The sequence below is a fragment of the Phymastichus coffea genome, unplaced genomic scaffold, assembly GCF_024137745.1.
Source record: "Phymastichus coffea isolate CEN01 unplaced genomic scaffold, Cenicafe_Pcof_1.1 PCOF00077, whole genome shotgun sequence".
In the NCBI taxonomy this organism is placed as follows: Eukaryota; Metazoa; Arthropoda; class Insecta; order Hymenoptera; family Eulophidae; genus Phymastichus; species Phymastichus coffea.
This window is the reverse complement of record NW_026706888.1, coordinates 39923-61525: the sequence shown is the minus strand read 5'-3', so window position 1 is coordinate 61525 and position 21603 is coordinate 39923. Positions and strand designations below refer to the sequence as shown.

The 21603-nt window shown below is 32.9% G+C and overlaps 1 protein-coding gene across 1 annotated transcript in view; it reads right to left on the bottom strand.

The window, feature by feature from the left end:
• Positions 1–16147, bottom strand: part of LOC131668353 (hemicentin-2-like) — a 45053-nt gene extending 28906 nt beyond the window's left edge. Inside the window, exon 1 of the mRNA XM_058942445.1 lies at positions 15118–16147. Coding sequence (XP_058798428.1) covers positions 15118–15178 — 61 coding nt within the window. The 5' untranslated portion in view covers positions 15179–16147. The remainder of the gene's footprint in view (positions 1–15117) is intronic.
• Between the last annotated feature and the right edge of the window lie 5456 nt (positions 16148–21603).

Below are 21603 nucleotides of genomic sequence, written 5' to 3'. Positions count from 1 at the left end.
CGAATTATTGTTGTAACAAAAGAAGTAAAAAAATAAAATATTCTGACTGAGTAAAAATGGATTTCAGAAATACGTTTAAAGAACTTGAAAAAAAAAAGATGAATTTAACAGTGCTTTATAAATAAAAAATGCAACGTTGATCGAAAAACAGTTGTCGATTTGTATCATAATTAATCGGATGCATTTTGTGTGAACAAGCGATCTGCGTGTAAAGCTCCCTAGAGTCCATAGTGAGATAGACATATTCAAATGTAAATCCATCGCATTGGCGTTCTCTTTCTCTCTCGTTTGGTGTATCTACGAGTGGCCCCCTGTGTACGCACGCGAAATCGTCGACGCTTTGCTCTTTCTCTTCGTGTCTCTCGTGACTTATGGCGGAATAAATGCTATTTGCCTTTCAACTAGAAATTTGTTCTCTTATCGCGCACTGTCTCGACATGAGCCTTATTCATAGCAATGATGTATATTCAAGCTTACAATATAAATTTACATCTCATGGATTGTATCATATTCATACAATTGCATCTAGAAAATAAAATTGGTATCTCTATTCATTTTGAATATTAGTATACATTGCACCATTCCTACAAAATAATTTCGTTATTATGCAGAGTAGAAGGAATTCTATTATTACAATAACATTGCGAGAACAATCACATTCATGCTTTTGAAAATTGAATGTGTTCATTGTATACTTGCATAATGTTAATAGCATGAAGTTGAATCCATTTCCTTCTCGAAGTTACAATTTGTTCGCTGAAATTTTCCATTTAAGTGAAGTACATCCGTCATAGATATTAGAAAAATATGCATAAATGTGAATTATTTCCAAAAGTCTTTTATCGAAGCTTACGTAAAGCGAAATTATTTTGTAATACTTAATACGTTATTGTAAATAATAGTATATTGTCAATTGTATCTCTAAAAGCTTGCACCAAATTGTATGAGAAACTAATCACGGATTTGTAAAGTAACTCACAATCACGTCGGATTTCGACATATCGACAGTTATGACGCTGTATTGACGTTTTTATTTGGATATATATATGCATTACAAACGCAACTGACTATATGCGAGCTCTGTAGCTCGTTCACGGTGTGATGCTATATCGTTTTACGCAGCCTGTGTTGCGAACGATACACCAATCATTTTTATTCCGTTCCATTTCTGCGATTAGTGAGCTTGGGGCACGCGGATGGATATTCCTGAAAAAATTATTGGTTCGCCGGCTCCGTGTTACACAACCATATAGGAATAGCTATGGATATCTGTATCTTGTCAAGAAACAAATTTTTTTTTATATGGCATTGTATGTTATAATAAGAAAACTCGTTAAACTAGATTATTAGAGTTTTTGGAGCAAGTAAAAAATGAAGAAATAATAAATATGGTTGTGAACGCATTTTTAAAACATTTCGAGAACGACTAAAAGTAAAGTGCATACTTCAACTGAGAAGATATCGAGTGAAACTCTAATATACAGCTACTCACCACTGAAGAAAATAATCGTCAAAAATACATTTTTTATAACGATAATCATGAAAATTCGAATCATGTGCAAGCGATTAAAATACCTTTTGATACACGCGTAAATGTGTAATTAAAAGGTATACCTGTTGTTTAAAATATTTCAAATTCAAGTCGAAATATAATGAGTGCAAATTGTAATTTTTTCAGGAATTAAAATTCCACTCTTGGGTATTTTGAATAACGCGATTGAAAAGATGTTGTCGAGTAAAATAAATCTGAGCTCTAATAAATTGACAGCAAAAGCTGTACCTGAAAATAATCTTACAAATATTTATACTTTACGGGAATTTTAATTGTAAATAATACACATTGTTATGTATTCCAACTTTAAATAGAAGGTTGTGTGTGAATCGCTATCGATAGCGGTTGTTAATTATTGTATATTAGATCGGATTTCATACGTTTCCAAAAATACAACTATATAAACGAAGCTGATCACGGATTCATTATTTGGCGGTGTAAATACGTAAAACGAGAAAGTTTTTAAAATCAGCATGAGAATCCTTAACCGTGACTTAGCATGTAATTTTGAAGCTGTGGATAAGCCCATTATTTGCGCCGATATAACAAGTATATAAAAGTTGAATGGGTTGATGAATTACCCCATGAAAGGACGTCAGAACGACCTAGTGTCGGCAATGTAATAGATGCCAAGACTGCTAGTCAAGGGTAATCAGTATTCAAACTACAGTAAAATCAATGTAAACATCGAGCGTGTAACAGTCTAGCTAACCTAGTTTACTCTTAATATTTTTAATTATAGATATTTACTCCTTTTACTTCTATTAAATGAAATTTATTTTTATCAAATGTACAAGAAACATGAAAAATAACGATAAATAATGATTAAAACACAGTACAAAGATGAAGATCATAATAATGATATAACTATTTTCGCCAATTTTCAAATGCAAACATTTGAAAAAAAATTTGTGATTCCATCAATTTTAAGTTTTTCGAAGTATTAATTAAATGCACGATTCCGAAGACGTCTGGTTCACACGGATGTTTAAACGTATTGTTATATATACGTTATATTCTCTTATTTTCAGTTTTTTATCTTCAACGATAATTTTATTTATTCTATAAATATCTCTGTCAATCAATCAAATATTATCTGGTGCTACTGATCGGAAATTAGCTTGTTTCAATTTGACCTCAAACCCATCACAGTTATTGTTGTCTTTTGCAGTTATACGCGAGCTTAATGATCCATTTGTTAAATAATCAGTGAAAAAAATTTCTTTTCTTCAAATACTAATATCGTTGTTTGTATTTCATGCAATCTTCACAATATTCGTACGGGTATTAATTTTAAAGAGCAAACTAAATATTTTAGCTATCCCAACAAACTTTCAAATGGAAATATCGAAAAAGTAGATAATGGAGTTGGAAAATACTCGATATCATCGACAACATATGTAACATTCTGGGAATTTATTACTTGCGTATTTTTTAAAATATTGTATACAAAATTTTCATATATGTTCTGATAGCTATTAGTATATTGTGAGTGAGATATTGCCGTTACTGAACTAAATTCGATATAAACTCCGAGAAATAAAAATAATAAATGTTTATATATTCTAGTTGAAATAAATCTTTTAAATAAAAATGGAAATGTACAAAATAGAATGAACTGATATTGAGTTATTTAAAAATAACAAAGTTATTTAGGTAAAATCGTTTTCTCTGGATTTCAATTCGTATATCAGAACTTATACCTTAATTTATTTAATTCAGAATTCTGTTTCGCGCTTAACTTATTCGAGCTGCTATTATCTATGAATTATTAGAAAACACTTTTTCGAATTCCTAATGTATATAAATACATTGGTTTTGATAAAACTTGTTTTACAGGGTCAAAATTAATGATATTTACTAAGGGAGAAATTACTTCTTTTTTATAATGCTCTTTTTGAATTTCATATATCAATGACTCTCTGACGCGCAGATTACAATATAGTTTCAGATAGACTCTCCTCCTACTTATTCTTAACCCTCAAGTCCGACAATCATAATAACATTCTTCAATACTGAATACGTAATATTTGTTGGCAATTACCAAGCCTTGTCAAATCAATCTATTTGCTTTTTCAATAAAATGAAAGTATATCTTTTACTGCAAATTTTGATTTGTGACACAAACAAGAAAGTTTATGCAGCGGTGACCTTTTTGCGCGTGAAAAATGAGCAGGGCGTTACATTGAAAATTATTGCTGCAAACGCATGCTTTGCTCCAAACCATTATTTATTGCGACACTGTAAAATAATCCATTGTAACTTAGATTGTCATAGATCATTTTTGTGAGAAATCGCGTTCGTGAAATTAAAGAATTGTCCAATAGCACGCGGAGAATAGCCGGTAAACTTAATCCAGCCGATCTGCTATCCCGAGACTACCAAGCAAGACAGCTATATGATTCATGTTCGTGAACCGACCCTAGGCTTTACGATATCAAATGCAACTAGCCAAAATTGGATCATAAAGCTAATACTTATGGAATAAATAAATAACTCAAAAGGTCACACGCAGCTCAAATTTTTGTGATAAACGTTGAAAACTGTATTCGAATATAATTGATAAGTTTTTCTCTTGTAATAAAGTAATCAGATTATTCACGATTATTAAAAGATTTTACCGTTTTAAAATAAAAATTGATAATAAAAAAAGACAACTTTTAAATTTCGATGGTATGCGTCGTTTAAAAATCAAAATTTTCAAGTGTAACAATAGTTTTGAATATTTGTATCCAATTATTTCAAATAGTAAACAAAAAGTAGTTGAAATAATAATACGGTAACATCATGAAAAAATATGCGATGACTAAGTACAAATTGTGACGCAACAATTGAGAGAAAAATTTCGGATCTTACGTATGCGATAGACAATACGTTCGGTAATTTTAAAGTGTGTTTTGGAAAAGGATGCAAAACAAATAAAAGCAATTCCGAGAGCGGTACCTGAACATCGCATAAAAGAAGCAAAATTGATCAAATAACTAGAATAGATTTTTGCAAGATCGTTGTTTTTACGCGGGCAACAGACGGTCTGAATTTGGTTATACGTATACACACGTTGTATACCGGTCGATTCATATCGAGCTTGTAGCATCCTTATCTACTAAGTTACTTTTAGGTGGTTTTTGATGATTTATTGTTAGACGTAGGTCAGCTATTGAACATAACAACAATGGAACGAATTTTATTGGCGCTGATAACACTTTTAAAAGCTTGAATTGGTTCGATTTTGGAGTTTAGTTCTGCGAAGAGAACTGAATGCAATTCAACCTGCATTCTACGGCGATATTTTGCGTAAAGTCGTAGGTAAAATTTGTCTTACTTATGAAGTATCGACAATAACATTGCAAATAGACATTAAATTCAAGACCCCTCACTATCTTTTCAAAGATTCGAATGACTTCAGAGTGCCTGCTGTATTTTTGACGCGTGACATTAAAAAATGTCATAAGTCAATGTTTTGATTTTATTAATCAAATTGATATAAAGTTTAGATTTAAACACGAACAACAAATAAGGGAATATTTGAAAAAAAATTTCTTAAAGTATATTTAAGTCAATTCATAAATTAAGAAAGACAAGATAAAGGATTAGGAGAAATAAAAATCTCAGATATAGTTCTCAGATATCATCAAGTCGATTAAAGGTCGAGATAAAGTTCTATGCACTGTGGTTGTACAAACAAAAGAAGATTAACGCGCGATGCTGATCTAACATCGTTACCCACTTAAAATGGCAAACGTTAGCGAAGATAATGCATGTGCTTTACAAAAAAGTGTTTGAATGGAATTGTCATCGAAAATAAACTACATCGAAGATGTATGTAGAATGTAATGTTGGTAATGTAGAATGTGTAAAATCTGGAGATTCTTCTATTTAAGTTAAACTGGAAATTTGAAATGGTAGAATAATTAAAAAGGCCAAATTTTATAATTTAAATAGTTTCAAAAAGTTAATTTACATTTTTGTTAAATTTTTTGTAATTCAACGAACGTAATTTTATTTCAGATACATTGAGATTTATTGTTTCGTCGCGATTCAATACTAATTAAGAAAGATCCGATAAGTCTAACGTCTTAAGGTGGGTAGATGTTCAAGGAACAAATATAGTAAATGCGGGTATAACGAACGAGAAGGTGCACCGTGATTAGCCATCGAAGGCATTGCAGTATCGCAAGCATGAATTCGAAAGGAGAGAAACTCACAGAGAGTAACATTTATGAAGACATGTACAGCTGATTAAAGTGTAGTTTTTATGTTAAATAGCCGCTTATATTATTGGTCCAGATTCTCTACCAGACCTTACTAAATTATGACACTGAATATATGTTATGCGTGAAGAAAATGCGCACCTATTTTAAGCAATATTGTAACGTACATTGTTTCGGAATAGTTTATTTCAAGTAGATATCAGTTAATAACACAGTTTATCATTTTGAACAGCTTCTATTTTTTATATTGTGCTTAATTAAAGTGAATTAAATTGACTTAGTGAATTTTCGAGAAATAAAAGTCATCAATCACTTAGTTTCTTTTGTCACACTCGTAATTGTAGTTGATGTTACGATGGATTCGATGTCTGATTTTTATTTTATGGATTATTCTGTAAATTTACTGAGCCATTTTGGAAATAAAATAGTCAAATAGTCAACGTTATATTTGCTAATAATGACGTTCCTAGACATATATGGTTCAAAATAATTAATTCTTGTTTGTTAGTTCTCTTATATTATTACAGTAGTGTAAATGTGATGTGGTAAAGTCACACGAATCGTCAATTTGCATGAAGTAATTAGTGCGATTGAAGATATTAACTCTAAAGCGATAGACTATAAACTACTTGATAGGACCATTACCAATGTTAATAGACATATGCATTATATTTGGGAGTGTGTAATAAATGACGTTTTTCAACATGAACGCATTTTTATATATTTTTTGTAATTTTCTAGAGTTTTATGGTAGCGCCGCAAAGAAAAACGAAAACAAAGATATATTTCTATCACCAAAGTTCACGTTTCTAGTTTATAAAAAAATAATCCATAGAGATGCACTGAGATGAAAAGCTGTTACTTCTGGCTGCGCGGCGCATATACGCGGAAAAAAGTGCGATCACGGATTTAAAAACATCGCAAGAAAAGTTACTACTGCAGATTAAGGTGAAAAAATGCGCTAGATAAAATAATTATATTAATCAACGGAAAACTTCTATAATAGTTGGAGATAAAATACTCATTTAGATAAAATGGAATGTTATATATGATAAAATAATAATGCATTGGTTGCGTTTATATATACCTTTGAAGCTTTTTATGTATGATTTTTATATAAGATACTCATAGCCCGAATTCCAACTACTTGAATACGTAAATAAATTTTAATAAATACACAAAAAACGAAAATTTGAGTCCATGTGCAATGTTTATTTGTTTATAACCTACACACAAAGAACAAACTTAACCGGAACATATAGAATTGAAAAAAAGATTTTCAATGCTAGTATATTAAAAAGCGACATTTTTACGGTGTTTTACACTTTAAATTATAAACTTAAATGCATTATTTTATGATTTATCAATAAGCAATGAATTGTGACTATGGCGAGATTATCTTTCAGAAGGTGATTATCATTTTACGCCTAATGAATTCTAAATTAATCCACTTATCTAGTTTGAAGGTAAGATGAAAGCGAAGCTTGAGAGAGCAATGCAATACGCTGATCTCGTAAACCCCACAGGGAAAAGGTCAAGTTTCAGGAGATTCCCAATTTGCTGCCAGTACTAGTGTTCGTGAGCTTCAAGTTTTCGGTAGATAGGTTAATTTCATAGAACGTATAGCTACATACTTTATTGGGATGATCTTAAAAACTTGTACGCCTTGGCTACATAAAATTGGATAAATTATGAATATACTTTACGTTTTCATTTTAATCCTTTCTTGTATATTATTTTCATGCACTGATGGTACATGCAAAAAAATTGTAAGTATAATATAAAGATGATTTTATTTATTTGAAGCTAGTATAAAAAGCTGTATCACTTTTAAACAATGTTCAAGCAAATATGAGATAAAAAATATTGTTGTACTGACATTTGTTTTTATTGTAATAAAAATACCAATTTCTCTTTATACGTTCAAGTATTTTCTTTTCAAAAGCTATACAATTTAAACAATACGTTATGGTATATTACCCTAGGTTACCTCATGTAAGTTAATAATATATTAAAAACCAAACTTACGATGATGAGTTTTATATTACAACAAAGTATTGAAGTATTCCAATCTTATCGACTCTAAACTATATTCTAGTATAAAATAATATTTGACATATATTCTCTATGATTATCGATTTTCGCCACTTAAGCTATAGTTGGAATGGGCTTGAAGCCACCATCGATGGAAAATAGGTCACTTTGACATGACATGTTTGCAATCTTATCACGTTTTCGTTTAAAATGCCTCACTTAGTCGACACTTATTTAGTTCAATTTGAGCACATAGTTAACACTGCAATTGAAACTAACGTATTTTCGAGGCTGCGGCTAAGTCAAAAGAAGACTAATAGCGGGCTTTGAACGATTTCGTCGTGAGCCTCTTTAAAATTAATTAAAGCCGGCGGGTAAATAACGAGGGCCGGATTCGGAATTAATTCAACAGAATATGCGCTCGCCCGCGTATCTTATGCTCAAGTAATAATCTCTAAGTGAATTTTCTTTCCAAAGTATACGCTTACGTGTTTATCGCGTGATTTCGCGCTGCTCATGTTTATGCAAGTTTCTCTCTGCTAGCTGCTCATATCGCGTGGAGCAGTCGCAGCACGTGAGTTACGCGACATTTCGCACAAAAAAGGAAAAGATACCCGTCGAAATTGAATGTAAGAGTGAAAAGTCCGTGGAATTAAAGTGCGAGTGGGACATCGTGTGTGTATATATATATATATATATATATATATATATATATATATATATATATATATATATATGCCCACGAGAGGAAAACAACTGGAGCCATAGAGTCGAAGTGAAGGCACGTAGTACGCAGACAAAGTCATTTTTTACATTTTAAATTTCTGTTTAACTTTTTAAGGCGCGGATCGATCCAGACACTCGGATACTCTAAATGCAAATTGTCGCGCGAGCGCTCGCTCGCGTTCTAGTACGTTCTCTCTATTTGCTCACGGTGTATAACTTTTTTACCTGTGCGCGCGGCCGCTTCGGGAATGGTAAAAATTGTATTTATCCCGATGTACATGCGTATACGCTCAAAAGCCTGCCGCTGTGCGCTGATTATGTAAATATTATGTATAACAACGTGCAATCAGCTCATTCCGAAAAACACTTCTTGTTTAAGCGTCGTCGCGTTAAGGCCCGTGTATATTTTGCTAATTACCATATTCATGGCCGGAAAAATTTTGTTGTTTTAACCAAGAGAAGTAGAGTCACCTAGACAAAAGTTAATAAACATGTAAATTTCCTATTTTTAAAGTCGATTTAGCGATTGTTTTTTATCACCACTACCATTCAAATAGACTAGTTTAACAATCATGCTGTATTATATTTTATACACGTGCTTTATACGTATGACATTGTATAATTGCGCCACATTCAAATTAAGTGTACGATTAAAGCGGAACTTGCAACTGATTTGGTATCTCGAATATGTGGAATAGACGTCGTTGATGTACAACAAGTGCAAGTGCATAAAGTTCTTTCTACCGTTCGTATACGGAACAAAAAAAAGAAATATTTAGAATAATGCAGAGATGTCATAGTCACGTGACGCGCGCGAAGCTCGCATAATCGACCATTCAGTCGCGGGCGAACGAGAAATCTTTCGCTAAATTTTCTTCGGGACTCGAGCACATGCATGCGTGTAGAAAACTGTTGTTGCGCGAACGAACGAATTCGTATGCGTGCGCCTGTCATATAAGGCGTTCGGCCAACAGATCGCAGTAGAGAAAAAAGCATTGCGCACGCCACACGGAAACGTAAGAGGGAACTCTGCTTCACCGAACGGGATATCGAGACGGAATTCGTGGCTGCAGCAAGCTTTCTTCCTGCCTGCGAATCTGTGCCAACGCGAGCAAAAAGACTGCCACGGGTTCTCAACCAAAAAGGCGACCTACCTAGATGCTCGTCTGTGTGTTTGTGAATAGATGTGCAAGTGTATCAAAGATACAGCGACAGTGAAAGAGAAGAGAGAGAGAGAGAGAGAGAGAGAGAGAGAGAGAGAGAGAGTGAAAAAGACAGACAGACGTACAGACAAGAAGACTTGCTGGAGACAATATAACACACTAGTTTTTTTAGTGATGGCGAAGGAAAATACTGACGTGGTTAGAAAAAACATGACTCGAGATAAAGGGAGCGAGAGAGAAAACAATGAGACAGCAGGACGCGTGCGAACGACCGAGGACGGAAAATAGACTGAACAACGGATCCTGCGGGTGGTGTTAGCTGGTGTATTGTATTTCTCCTGAGACTGCTCGCAGAAAGAAAAAAAGGCTGAGCTTTGAAAATTCTAAAGATATTGTCAATTTTTTTTTCTACAGTTCCTCTTATTTTCCTTATTTTTACAAAGCTACATTTATTAATTTATTCTCTAATTATACTATATACTCTTGATAAGTTTTTTTTTCACGGTAAGACATGAAAAATATGAAGATTCATGAATTTCTGTATGAATTTCGAACAATAATGTATGAGTTTGGTTGAGTTATTAACTTCACATTGTCATTCAATAAAATGCATTCATTTACGATACATGACATCTGTACATAAATAGCTATATACACATAAAATTCATAGAAACTATAGCAGTCTACAAGAAAATGAGAAATAAAAATGACAAAATACACACTCCCGTGGCATTACAGCACTCTTGAACGCAAACAGACTTTTAAATATGAAATTTAGTTTTTACTTTTCGCAACTGCTCCGTACACTAAAAAAAGGATAAACAAATAATAATAATTTTTAGCTAATATTATATTATGAGCCACCGTGATCACCGTTATATATTACTCCGTATTCATATAAGATTCAAGCTTTGTTGATGAAATAAACGATTATACATATTTCCTTCCTCTTTGAATATTGACTATGCGCTAACATTTGTATATCAACGATTTCTATTTCGTTTGTTTCGATTTGATGGTTTTCTATCTAGGTAGAGATGTGAAATAGTAATAAGAGAAATCTGCAGATGAAAAATATAAAAAATTGCAACAAAATAAAATAAAGAAACAATCAAACAGGAAATTAATTTTTTGATAAAAGGGTCGTCTACGATCTGTAGGTATAATAAAATTTATTTAAAAAATTCATTTTTCTTGGGTCTAAAATGAAATATTCTTTTCTTTTTCTAAGTGTTCCGAATTTTTTCTCATATTATTTAATTTAAAAAGGTTCACTGGAATTAATTTTTTCGGTATTTCCACATTATTGAAGTAGTCATTGTAAATTACTAAAAGTATGACTAATTTCTTTTATTTATATCTTGAACTGGTAGTTGTTTATTTTTTGAAACAAGATACCCTAAAAAGTAATGTAGAAATCAAAAAATTCAATTTGACACCTTGCACGACTGAAATTAAAGATTTTCTACTGAGATAACGTCAATGAAAATTCATCATAAAAATTGAATAAAAATGAATATATTGAACTTTTGAGAGGACTCTGTAAATATCACTTTTTTACTTTTAAGTCACTTTTAAATCAACGGCAGATACGTCAAGAGTTATTATAATATGAAAGTCGAAGAAGAGATAGCAACATATGTATACCGGCATCCGATTCGATATGCGACTATTCTCTGTAACTAGGTTGGACAGTGCGCAGCTTTCGTCGAGTGAACGAATACCAAATTTAATCCCGAAAGACATGAGCGCCAACTTTTTGCATTAGCTGGGATGCAAGTAGGACTCTTTGGTCTTTTCAGCTGAAATTTTTGAATCTCCTAGCGCGCGCACGAAAAGCCGCTTAACTTTTAAAGAACGACTGCGGCGCTCTACGCGACATGACCAGATGTACGGTTATGAGCCGCCGTAATCGCCATCGTATATTACCCCGTATTCATACAAGATTCAAGCTTTGCTGATGAAATAAACGATTGTAAGGATTTTTTTCTCTTTAAAATTAATTTATGTTTGCGGTGCGTATTTAAAATAACTAAAAATTAATTTCTAGTGTTTATTCGATTTTTTTTATAAATGAAATTTTGTTGTCATTAATTCACATTCGGTTGGTTGTTGAAAATAAATAAAGTACAATTCGTCGATTAGATCGATAAATTATGTAAAAAAGTTTCAATACTCTTGTTAATTATCCTCTACATTGGTGTATTTCTTTAACAAGGATATTTCAACGAAATTTGAACAAACTGAAAATGAGATGTTTTTGAAAATATTCATATTTTATGGATTTAAAAAAATAGTAAGAACGGAGTTGTAAATATTAACCGATGACAAGTTTAATTAATATTTAATGAATTCATTTGCTAAATTAATTTTGGACTTATTGTACCGTTTGGCTAACATTTCTGTACAGTATAATTACTATAAACTTTGAATTGAATGTGGTTTATTCAATAATTATAATAATACTACTCAAAATTAACAATGTACTCTATTTAGTACAAATGAACAATTCACAACAACTAACGATCTTTGCTCACATAGTTTTCAATAATTTTCTCTTTCCTGCTTACAGCGAGCAATTAAATTATGCATGATTTTCTCAAAAAAGGTTTTAAATTCAAATCCTTTTTACATGTAATTCTGTGGTACTATAAAATGAAATTATAAACAATATAGAAAAGTCGACAACGCCACGTTGAAATTATGAATCAGACGTTGTATTTTCCAATTGAATTTGCTGTTTCAGCAAATGAAAAATCACACATAGACGGGGTTGAACCACTGGAAAATATCGAAATGCATTTCAAGTGCGCAACTATAAAGTGTATTGCTGCTTTGCTTTTCTCGCGATCTTATCAAATTACAGGGCAATAAGAACGGAGGGAAGGAGATTGAGTTTGGTTATAAAGTTGAAGGTAATCTCGCGGGCGAGCTAGGAGAGAAAAAATAGTCGTTTCTCGCGTCACTTTACACTTCGTTTCATTGCACCTCGTTCCAACAGCTCTGCAAGAAAGAGCAGCCGAGAGGGAGAGAGCGAACGACTTTCGTGGCACCGCTAAACATAATCACACGAGCGCCTACAGCAACAGACTCCGGCGCACTTAAGTTAATTCGGCGAAGTGCGAACATCTGCGATTCAGTGGCTCTGAGAAGGGGAATGAGGTTTCCCGCTTTATACATATGCGCAAGCTTTTTGCGACCGACTAAAGTTTCCGTCACGTCTTTAATTTGCGTCTGGTGATTCATCTTAATGCTACCGTATATAAGAATAGTAGAAATATATGTAGACGTATTTATGTTTTTTTCGAAGATTTTCTCTTTTTAATTTCGTTTTACGGTTGAATATTGTTTCTATAAGATATTTTAGTAAACAATTATTTTGGTTAAAATTTACTAGCTGTTCGAAAAAAACATCATTTCTCATATCATTAGACACATCATACACGCTACATGCATCCATTAGTGTTCAATTTACTTATTTGTCGTCAATAATTGGCATTCGAATTCTAAGTTTAAGTCGAAACTGAAATCGATAAAAATATATCGAAAGGATCTTTCAATACTGGATTTTTTTCATAATATAGGGTAAATACTAAGCATCGATTATTGAATGAATAGTAATAGCTAAATTTGGTTATATACTAATTACTTAATTATAAATGATGATGCCCTGCTCAATATGTCGAGGTATAAAATGTGTTAAAATAGAATTATAAAATTCATTTTTCATATATTACATTATAACAAAATAATTGAAACTATTGATGTTCAAGCTTACACTATAAGAAGTGTTTCATGTGTTAACGTCTTATTATTTATTATTTATTCCATTATTCATAGATCAAACGGATCTTTGTTAAAAAAATGTCAAAAAGTACTGTATATAGTATATATATAATACTTTCAGAAAAAGTTCTGTGTATAAATATATTCATATTAGCCCGGGCATGTCTATTTATTCAAATTTATGTTTACTTTAAAATTATTAGGAATTGAATTGAACTGTTATAAATTAGCGAAGAATTGAACAGATTTAAATCAAGAAGGAAAATAATAAACAAAGCTTTCTCTCAGGCAAATCATGTATAATTTAATTTTACGCTTTAACCAGAAATGATGATTTAAAAGCGTCTGGAAAATATTGAAAACTGAGCAAGTGCGTAATAGAAAATGATGGGGCGTTGGAGAAAAGGACGGTACTCGCGCGCAAGCTGAGGGAAAAAGTACAGCTAGTTTGAATATTGAGTTTGCTTGAAACACTGCGAATCGTTGAAGTCTTTAAAAGTTTTCGCTGAAGATGAAGTATTTTCACACTTGGGAAACATGGCTGTACGGATAATTTTTGAAATTGGATTTATGGCCCTCTTAACGTGGCTTATTGTTTTTTTTTTTTTGGAAAAGCAAATATTTCGAGATATGTGAAAGGAAGAAAATGGAATATTCACGATATTTTAATTCCTCATTGCTATGCAATTTACCACCTTCTATATTTCACCAATACGAGCATTAAAATATTTCCGTCAATACAATTTTAAGATATTCTCTCCAATATAAATATTCAGTATTATATACTTTTTCTAATTATTACTAAATCACATCTTTAAAATTCAGATTTTTTTTACAGATTTTTTTTTACAGTGGAGTTACCCTCGAAATGTGTTGAATAATACGAAGGCATTACTTGCAATTCAAAGCTCATTTGTAATATCAATTTATTAAAAATCATCTTTTTAAAATATCGGACCAACTCAGTAGGGAATTTTAAGCTGTAATGCATTTATTCGACGATAATCCCATCAATCAATTTTATGAATTTCAAGCCACGCATGAATGAATACGTGTGCATAGCGATCGTACAATAATCAGCTTAATGTCGATTCGTAATTGAAAGCAACAAAATAATATTACACGTTATTATTAGTATAATTGTTAAAAATAATTATTCGAGATACACGTGCTATTATGGAAATTATTGTAATTATTGTATTGAGAATAAATCTAATTTATATGACAATTTTATTAGAACTCTAAAACAAATGAAATCAATAAGTTGTAACAATGTCTCTCAAGAACTATACTAATTCTGAAAAAGCACCAATCACTCATAATTGAAAGTAAATCAGAATCTCTGTGCAAATTTCAAAAGCTTTATAAGCTTGAAAGGTTGCTTGTCTCGTCGAATAAAAACAAGTTGAAGTGTTCAAAATGTGTTTACTGTCTGGCCCAATTCGCTTGTTTCCGCGTATCAACAAAAGAACTTTCAAAAATGTCAAAAGAGAATAATAGCTCGCGGTGTGAGTATCAGAGAGCATCAGAAAAACTTTTAATGAGTGTGAGCCCGCAGTCATTGGTTGTAACAAAGCGGCATACTTTGCTAGTCGCCTCCGCCACAGCCGCAATTGAGGCACTTAGTGGTGGTTTGGGCAATTACCTTCTGTGCATATGAAGAGTATGGCAGCAATGTAGAGTTTGGCCTGCCATCTCAGAGCCATATTTCACAAGGATCTTGGTGTTGGTTTCTAATTGGCTACTCGCGATACTTTGAGTCTACCTTGGCTCGCTGTAGTACTCGGACTTGCAGATCATCGACTAGACGTCTTCTTGTATGAGATTACATGGATCGAATCGCACGTGCCTGTCGGAAGAGCCATGTCTTTGGCTGTGCTTGACGTTGGACAATAACAACAACGAGGAGTCAGCTGGATAACAACCTTTAGTTCGACGACCCTCGGGGTCCATGGAACAGTAGTGAATACTCGTAAAGATGCAAAGCAGCAATGCCACCCACGACGTACAAACTTTCTGCTTGGCCAAGTTCCTTCTCCTTGTTTACTGCCTTCTTTACTATCTCTTTCTTTCGGCTATTTCAAACTCCTCTGAGGGTAGGGAGTTGTTGGAGACAAATCGACTGATTTTATGTTGGACTTCTTGTATATCTAGTTCTGCTATAAATCGGCACTCATCTCATCGCCTGGCACTGCCGTTTGAACGTCGTTTCTGTAATCCGATCGAAAGTATCGAAGTTTGCTATGCACTCGGCCCTCATTAGGCCAGCCAGGCCCGTTCCAAACTCCCAACCGCGTGATCTCAATTTATCGCACTGCGCTGTCCCACTAATTATAAACTTTCGTGAAACTTTCGAGACAACGCGCTTCAACGGTTTTATAATACCGCGTTCATTTTATAATCGACCAAATCTTTCAATAGAACAGAAGCACACTTGATTAAACGATCACACGAATTATTTATTATGAAAAAAAAAAAAAAATAACCAGAGAGTTGTGTTAAAGAGGTCGCATTTCACATGCACTTGTGTGACTCTAACTCATGGAAGTCGACTTTACTTTTATCACATACAATAACACACAGTTGGATGAGAGAGAAAGAGAAAGAGAGAGAGAGAAACAGAGACAGAGAGAAAAGAGCGCGACGAGGGCAGAGATGGGCTGCGTCTCGATACGGCGGCGGACTTTCCCTGACTGGGCTGATTCTCGACCGTAGGAGCATGCGCCCCGTCAGAGCTCTTCGGGAGAGGGAGGCTGCCGTTGCCGCCACCACCGCCGCCTCACGCGCACGAGTGCGCACAGACGGTACGAGCATGCTACTAACGCACCCTCGCTCGTCGACCGGGCTCTCCTCGTTCTTTCTGTCTTCTCTCTCGCGCACGCTTTTTCTGTATTTCTCTCGTAGGTTGTATACTGAAACCTTCTTTATTTTTCAATGAACTTATATATACTTATAGAGACTAATTTTAGCAGAGCTTCCAACGTACTGAGATGGATTTTCATTCAACTTTTTTCTTATCTCATTAGCGTCCAAAGTAAAGACAGAAATCTTGTTATTACAGCCATAAATTGAACGAAATCAATCATTGGATTGGATTTTTTTTTTCATAAATTATTGAGCAGAACATGGGACTTTGTACGCTAAGTTTTGATGTAAAAATACGAAAAACTTCCCTTTTGCTTTCTTTGAAAGGAAATGAATTCGTGAATGTTGAACTTTTCATGATTTTGCTCATTGATGAGATTGTGTGAATGTGGTTATGGTGTAAGATAATAAGCTGACATACTATTTGGAAATTTTTTTAATAATTACTTGATCCTAATCAGTACATGAATCGAAAATAAAATTGATTAAGATATAAAACAAAAAAAAATAAGAAATGCGACATGAGTGAATGGAGATAGAGTTTATCTGTTTATAGAAGTATAAAATATAAAAAACATTCATGTAAACTAACATAATGTATGTTTCTCACTTAGTTTTATCCAAATGCAAAAAGAAAACAAATGAGCAAATCATGCGTGTTCGAAATAATCATTAAACGTTCGTTAAGACGACCGAGTAAATATAAGCACACGTACGTGTAAGGGGGTGCTGCAGCACAACCACGAGACATATATATATAAAGTGCTCGTGTAGCAGTCTGCATTTTCCCAAACAACACGATAAACTCAACTGCAATTAAGATGGCGCCGGGCAACAGTAGTATATAGTGGCGCACGCACGTGTATACCCCCTCCTTGCGGTCGCACATGTTCACAAGCCGTTTTCGCGTATCAGGAAACGAAGCTCTCGTGTAAACGCTTGTCGTCACGACTATGTACACTCACACACATACGTGCACGATTTCTGGCGCGTTTGCGACTCGACCTCCTTCTTGAAATCTGTGTTGCCCAGCGTGCAAAACTGCATGTTGTACACGCAACTTAAGACTGCGCTTGGTACCTGTCTTAGTTTCAACTAATCAAGAATAATTCAAAAAAATAAAAACTGTCACGTATATTTTTTTATCTTTGGTTCATCTTTACCCTAATGTATTTAAATAGATATTAATCTACATAATCATTCAAGAGAAGCATTTAAGTGAAAAAATAACTGATAAGAACAATTGTTTTTTTTTTATGAAAACATTCAAGTTAATAATATATTTACGTAGAATGTATCAAATAGAACGAAGTATGAGCTCAGGTATAAAGTGACTTTAAACAGAACTTGAAGAAGATGTACAAAAGTGTACGGTAAAAATAAAAGAATGAAAGATGGACAATGTAAAGGCGATTGAAGCCAAGTACTGACGAGATCAGAGTAAGAAAGAAGGTACGAGATTTGTGACTACAGTCGTCTTCGTTGTGCTACCGTATCTAACGTTTCTTTAGTAGCAGTCCGAAATCGGAAAACAATTTCAAGCGAAAGAAAGGGACCACCAAAGGTATAATAGCAGAAAATGAAGAAAAGGAGAGAGAAAGATCGCACGACTGGTACGACTGCAAGAAACAACGCAATGAAAGAAGCAAAACAACGAATTGTGCTAGTTCAAAGGATAGAAAAGAAATGAAAAGAACCACAGAACGGTCAAACGAATCGCAATAAATAAATATATAATAGCCAACGGTTGACTTGCTGTTGCGCAGTGGGGAAACAGAACTGGTGATTTTCCAAACACGGTACGAGAAAATTAAGAAAAATCAATTCTTCGACGCTGCTAGGTGCAAAAAGGGAGAGATATATAGATAGATAAACAGAGAGGGAGAGAGAGACAGAGAGAGAGAGAGAGAAACAGAGAGAGAGAGAGAGGGGGAGATAGAGAGAGAGAGAGAGAGAGAGGGAGAAAGAGAGAGAGAGAGAGAACTGCTCGATCCTTTGGGAGAAACGAATTACGTTGGCTCACAGATGATGTTGATTTTCCGTGCAGAGTAATAGAATTCTACTTTTTCACTCGTCGTTAGGAACTTAATAATTTTGCGGAAAAGGGTGAAAAAAAACTTACAATTATCACTAGTCAAGTGGTTCTTGGGTTCTTATCATTTGATTGTACTTACTCGATCACTTATTCTGAAAATAAAAAAGAACAAGTCCACTGATATGTATCTATTATATTTTGGAAAACACAGTTACAACGATACCGTGTTATAAAAATACAAAAATTATAAAGCTTACTCCATAGGCGACAGTATAAAACTAAATAATTTGCATAATTTTTTATGGATTTACCGTTTTAAAACTTAAAGTTTATAAGTTTGCGATATAACCAAAAGTAGCACTGAAATTAATAAGAATTTCTTAAATTTTAATAATCTTACTGTATCATTTCAAACCCGTTTTACGTAGCTATTTATCCTTTAAAAAAAATGTAAAGTAATCAATATTCAAGTTTGTCAAAATATTTCAACATTGTACTCGATACATATTTCAAGAAAAGCTGTTGATGCATCAAGGAAATCCATTTTTCACGTCCTCCCGTAGCTTCAGTGACTAGGTTTCATCTATCCTTGCGAGATTCCTTCCTGCATGCAAATTCATCTCTTATGCTCGAAGAATTTCTCGTCGCAGTGAATTAGAGCAACGATATCTCTCATCTTCCGACTATCGCCGTGAAAAATAGTTTTTAATATCGAGATAGTAAGCAAACTTGATGGAAATAGATTAAATTCAATGAGAACAAGTACGAAAAATATTAATAGTACATTCATTCTAGTTCAGTAAATGAAACAGGAATAAAAAGTGTATACGAAAAAATTGAGAAAAAAATTCGATGCAAAGAAAATGTCGAATTTTTTGTTTAATTGGCTTATCAGCACAAAATATAATAATGAAAAAAATCGAAAAAAGCTACAACGCTTGTTCTCATTAGATTAAATTATAAAATAAAAAAATGGCTCAAAGGGAACGAATCAAAGAACTCATGTATAACTCAGCCAAAAGAGACGTTGCAAGTATTTTCTGTTGTTGAAATTAGGCTCACGCCTTCGTCTTGGCTGGGGAAAAGAATCCTCTAGCAAGTCGGCAAAACAAGCTAACGAACTTATCCAAGTGGCACGAGGGATCAACGTCTACTAGAATAAAAAAGAGAATACGAGAAGGCAAAAGAGCTGAGAACTTCTAACGAGTAATTCGATAAGAAAAGATCTGCAGTCTCATCCATTCATTTCGTTGAATGAAAAAGAAGACGGTGCGGACGTGAAAAATAGATTGAACACAAGAGTTTCGCAATTTTAAGATTGGAATTTATTTATATAGCATGCTTGTCAGAAATATTGAAATTTACGTACAAAAGCTCCAATCTTCAAATTTTGCTGTTCTTATTTTGATCTGTTTATTTATATTTTATAATGAGTCGTTCAAACTTCATAAAAGAAAAACGAAGGATTGCTAAGTTGATAGTTTTATTGTTTATCGGCGAGTGAGTCAGTTGTTTGATCGTCATGATAGCCAGTCGTGTAGTTAGGGTTAATAAAGTTTTAATATATATATCTATCATTATTCACGTGAATGTGAAATTATTATATTTTGGAATCGCCATCCATAATCAAAGAAGCTAAAGAAGACATTTTAATAGAAGTAGACAAGAAGCTAAACAGTTTGTGATTTTTCACACCGGCAAACCAGTGTTGACAACATGCGATAGCGTTGTTGCTCTGAAGATTGCTTTTCAATATGGATATAAACTAGCTAAATCAACTTTTATGTTTAGCTTGATTTTCTTGTTAGATTATTGGCAGCATAGTAAGAAAAATTAAATTACGTTTAAGGGTACTAAAAAACTTATTCTCAGTTAAACATTTTTTTTATTCGTTCAATCCTAAAAAATCAATTTAATAATAGATATTTTCCAACTTTATTCTATCAAAGTAACTTTTCTCTTATCTACAAATAATATCTTATAAAATTCAATGTCGGTTTATTTATCCTGAGTAGATACAAAAAATACATTGAAATACAAAAATTAAATAAAACTTACAAAAGATTATGAAATCGAATTCTGTGAAATAGGAAATATTTTAAAAAGAGAAGTAAAAACTTTGAAAGATTATGGAATCATTTATTTATAATGTACTTCAAAATAACTTGTAAATTATCCCATACACGTAATTCCTAATACTTTCAATATTATTTTTTTACGTAATTTTAAAAATTCTATACTTTCAAAAACTGATCTGCGCTCTCATTGCTCAGCAAGATCAAGACAAGAGGAGTGGATTCGTAAACAAATGGATATAAAGCTCTGAAAATATTTGGTTTGCGTGCGACTGGTTACAAAGTAGCTGTGAAACTACGGGTGCACGGAATACTCATATATACATATAGCAAAATAGCAATCTCGGGCTTCTGCGAAAGTCATTCTATTTTTTTCTAACTTCCACTCTCTTAATATCAGTGTTTTTATCGACTAAATTGAAAATCTACATTCCCGTTTATCATCTAAAAAAGACTAATATCAAATTCTTATTTTGCTACAAGCAATTAGTATGTGCATATATACGTACAAAAATTGTACGTAGTTCAAAGTTAACCCTTCGATAGTCATAATTCAAATTATAATTTTTATATTTAGGTGTATATATACTAATTGTTTGGACCAAAAAGAGATTTGAAAACAGTCTCTGGACACTGGCAGCCTACTTGCGTAAGTTATATTACCATTCGTAAAACATTTTATTTTGGAATCTTGTGAATAGTTATTTTTAATCATAATTCGCTATCATGTTTATTGATTTGATATTATAAAAATGAAAAAGAATCAAGATAAAAATGTTTTCCTCTTGAACCATGTCTGACATAACGTAAGCTAGTACTACTTAATATATTGTTTAAGTATGAGTTGTTTTAATAACTATGTATTTTAAACGATAAACTTGTATTTATTTAATATGACTTTTCGTATTTTTAATTAAAAAATGAAGTTATTTAATATATTATTGTTATAAAGTAAGATAAACAAAACATTCTTGCGCCTAAACATCCAATGATAAAGAACAATAAAACGTAAAATTTGAAGAAGCAAAGCAATATTTAACTGCAATAAAAAAAATACGAGCCACTTTACAATTTCTGAATGATTGCAAAGTCTTTGTCGAAAAATTCACGAGCAATGAGCTTGATGCTTTGAAGAAATAAGACTGATCGTATTCAA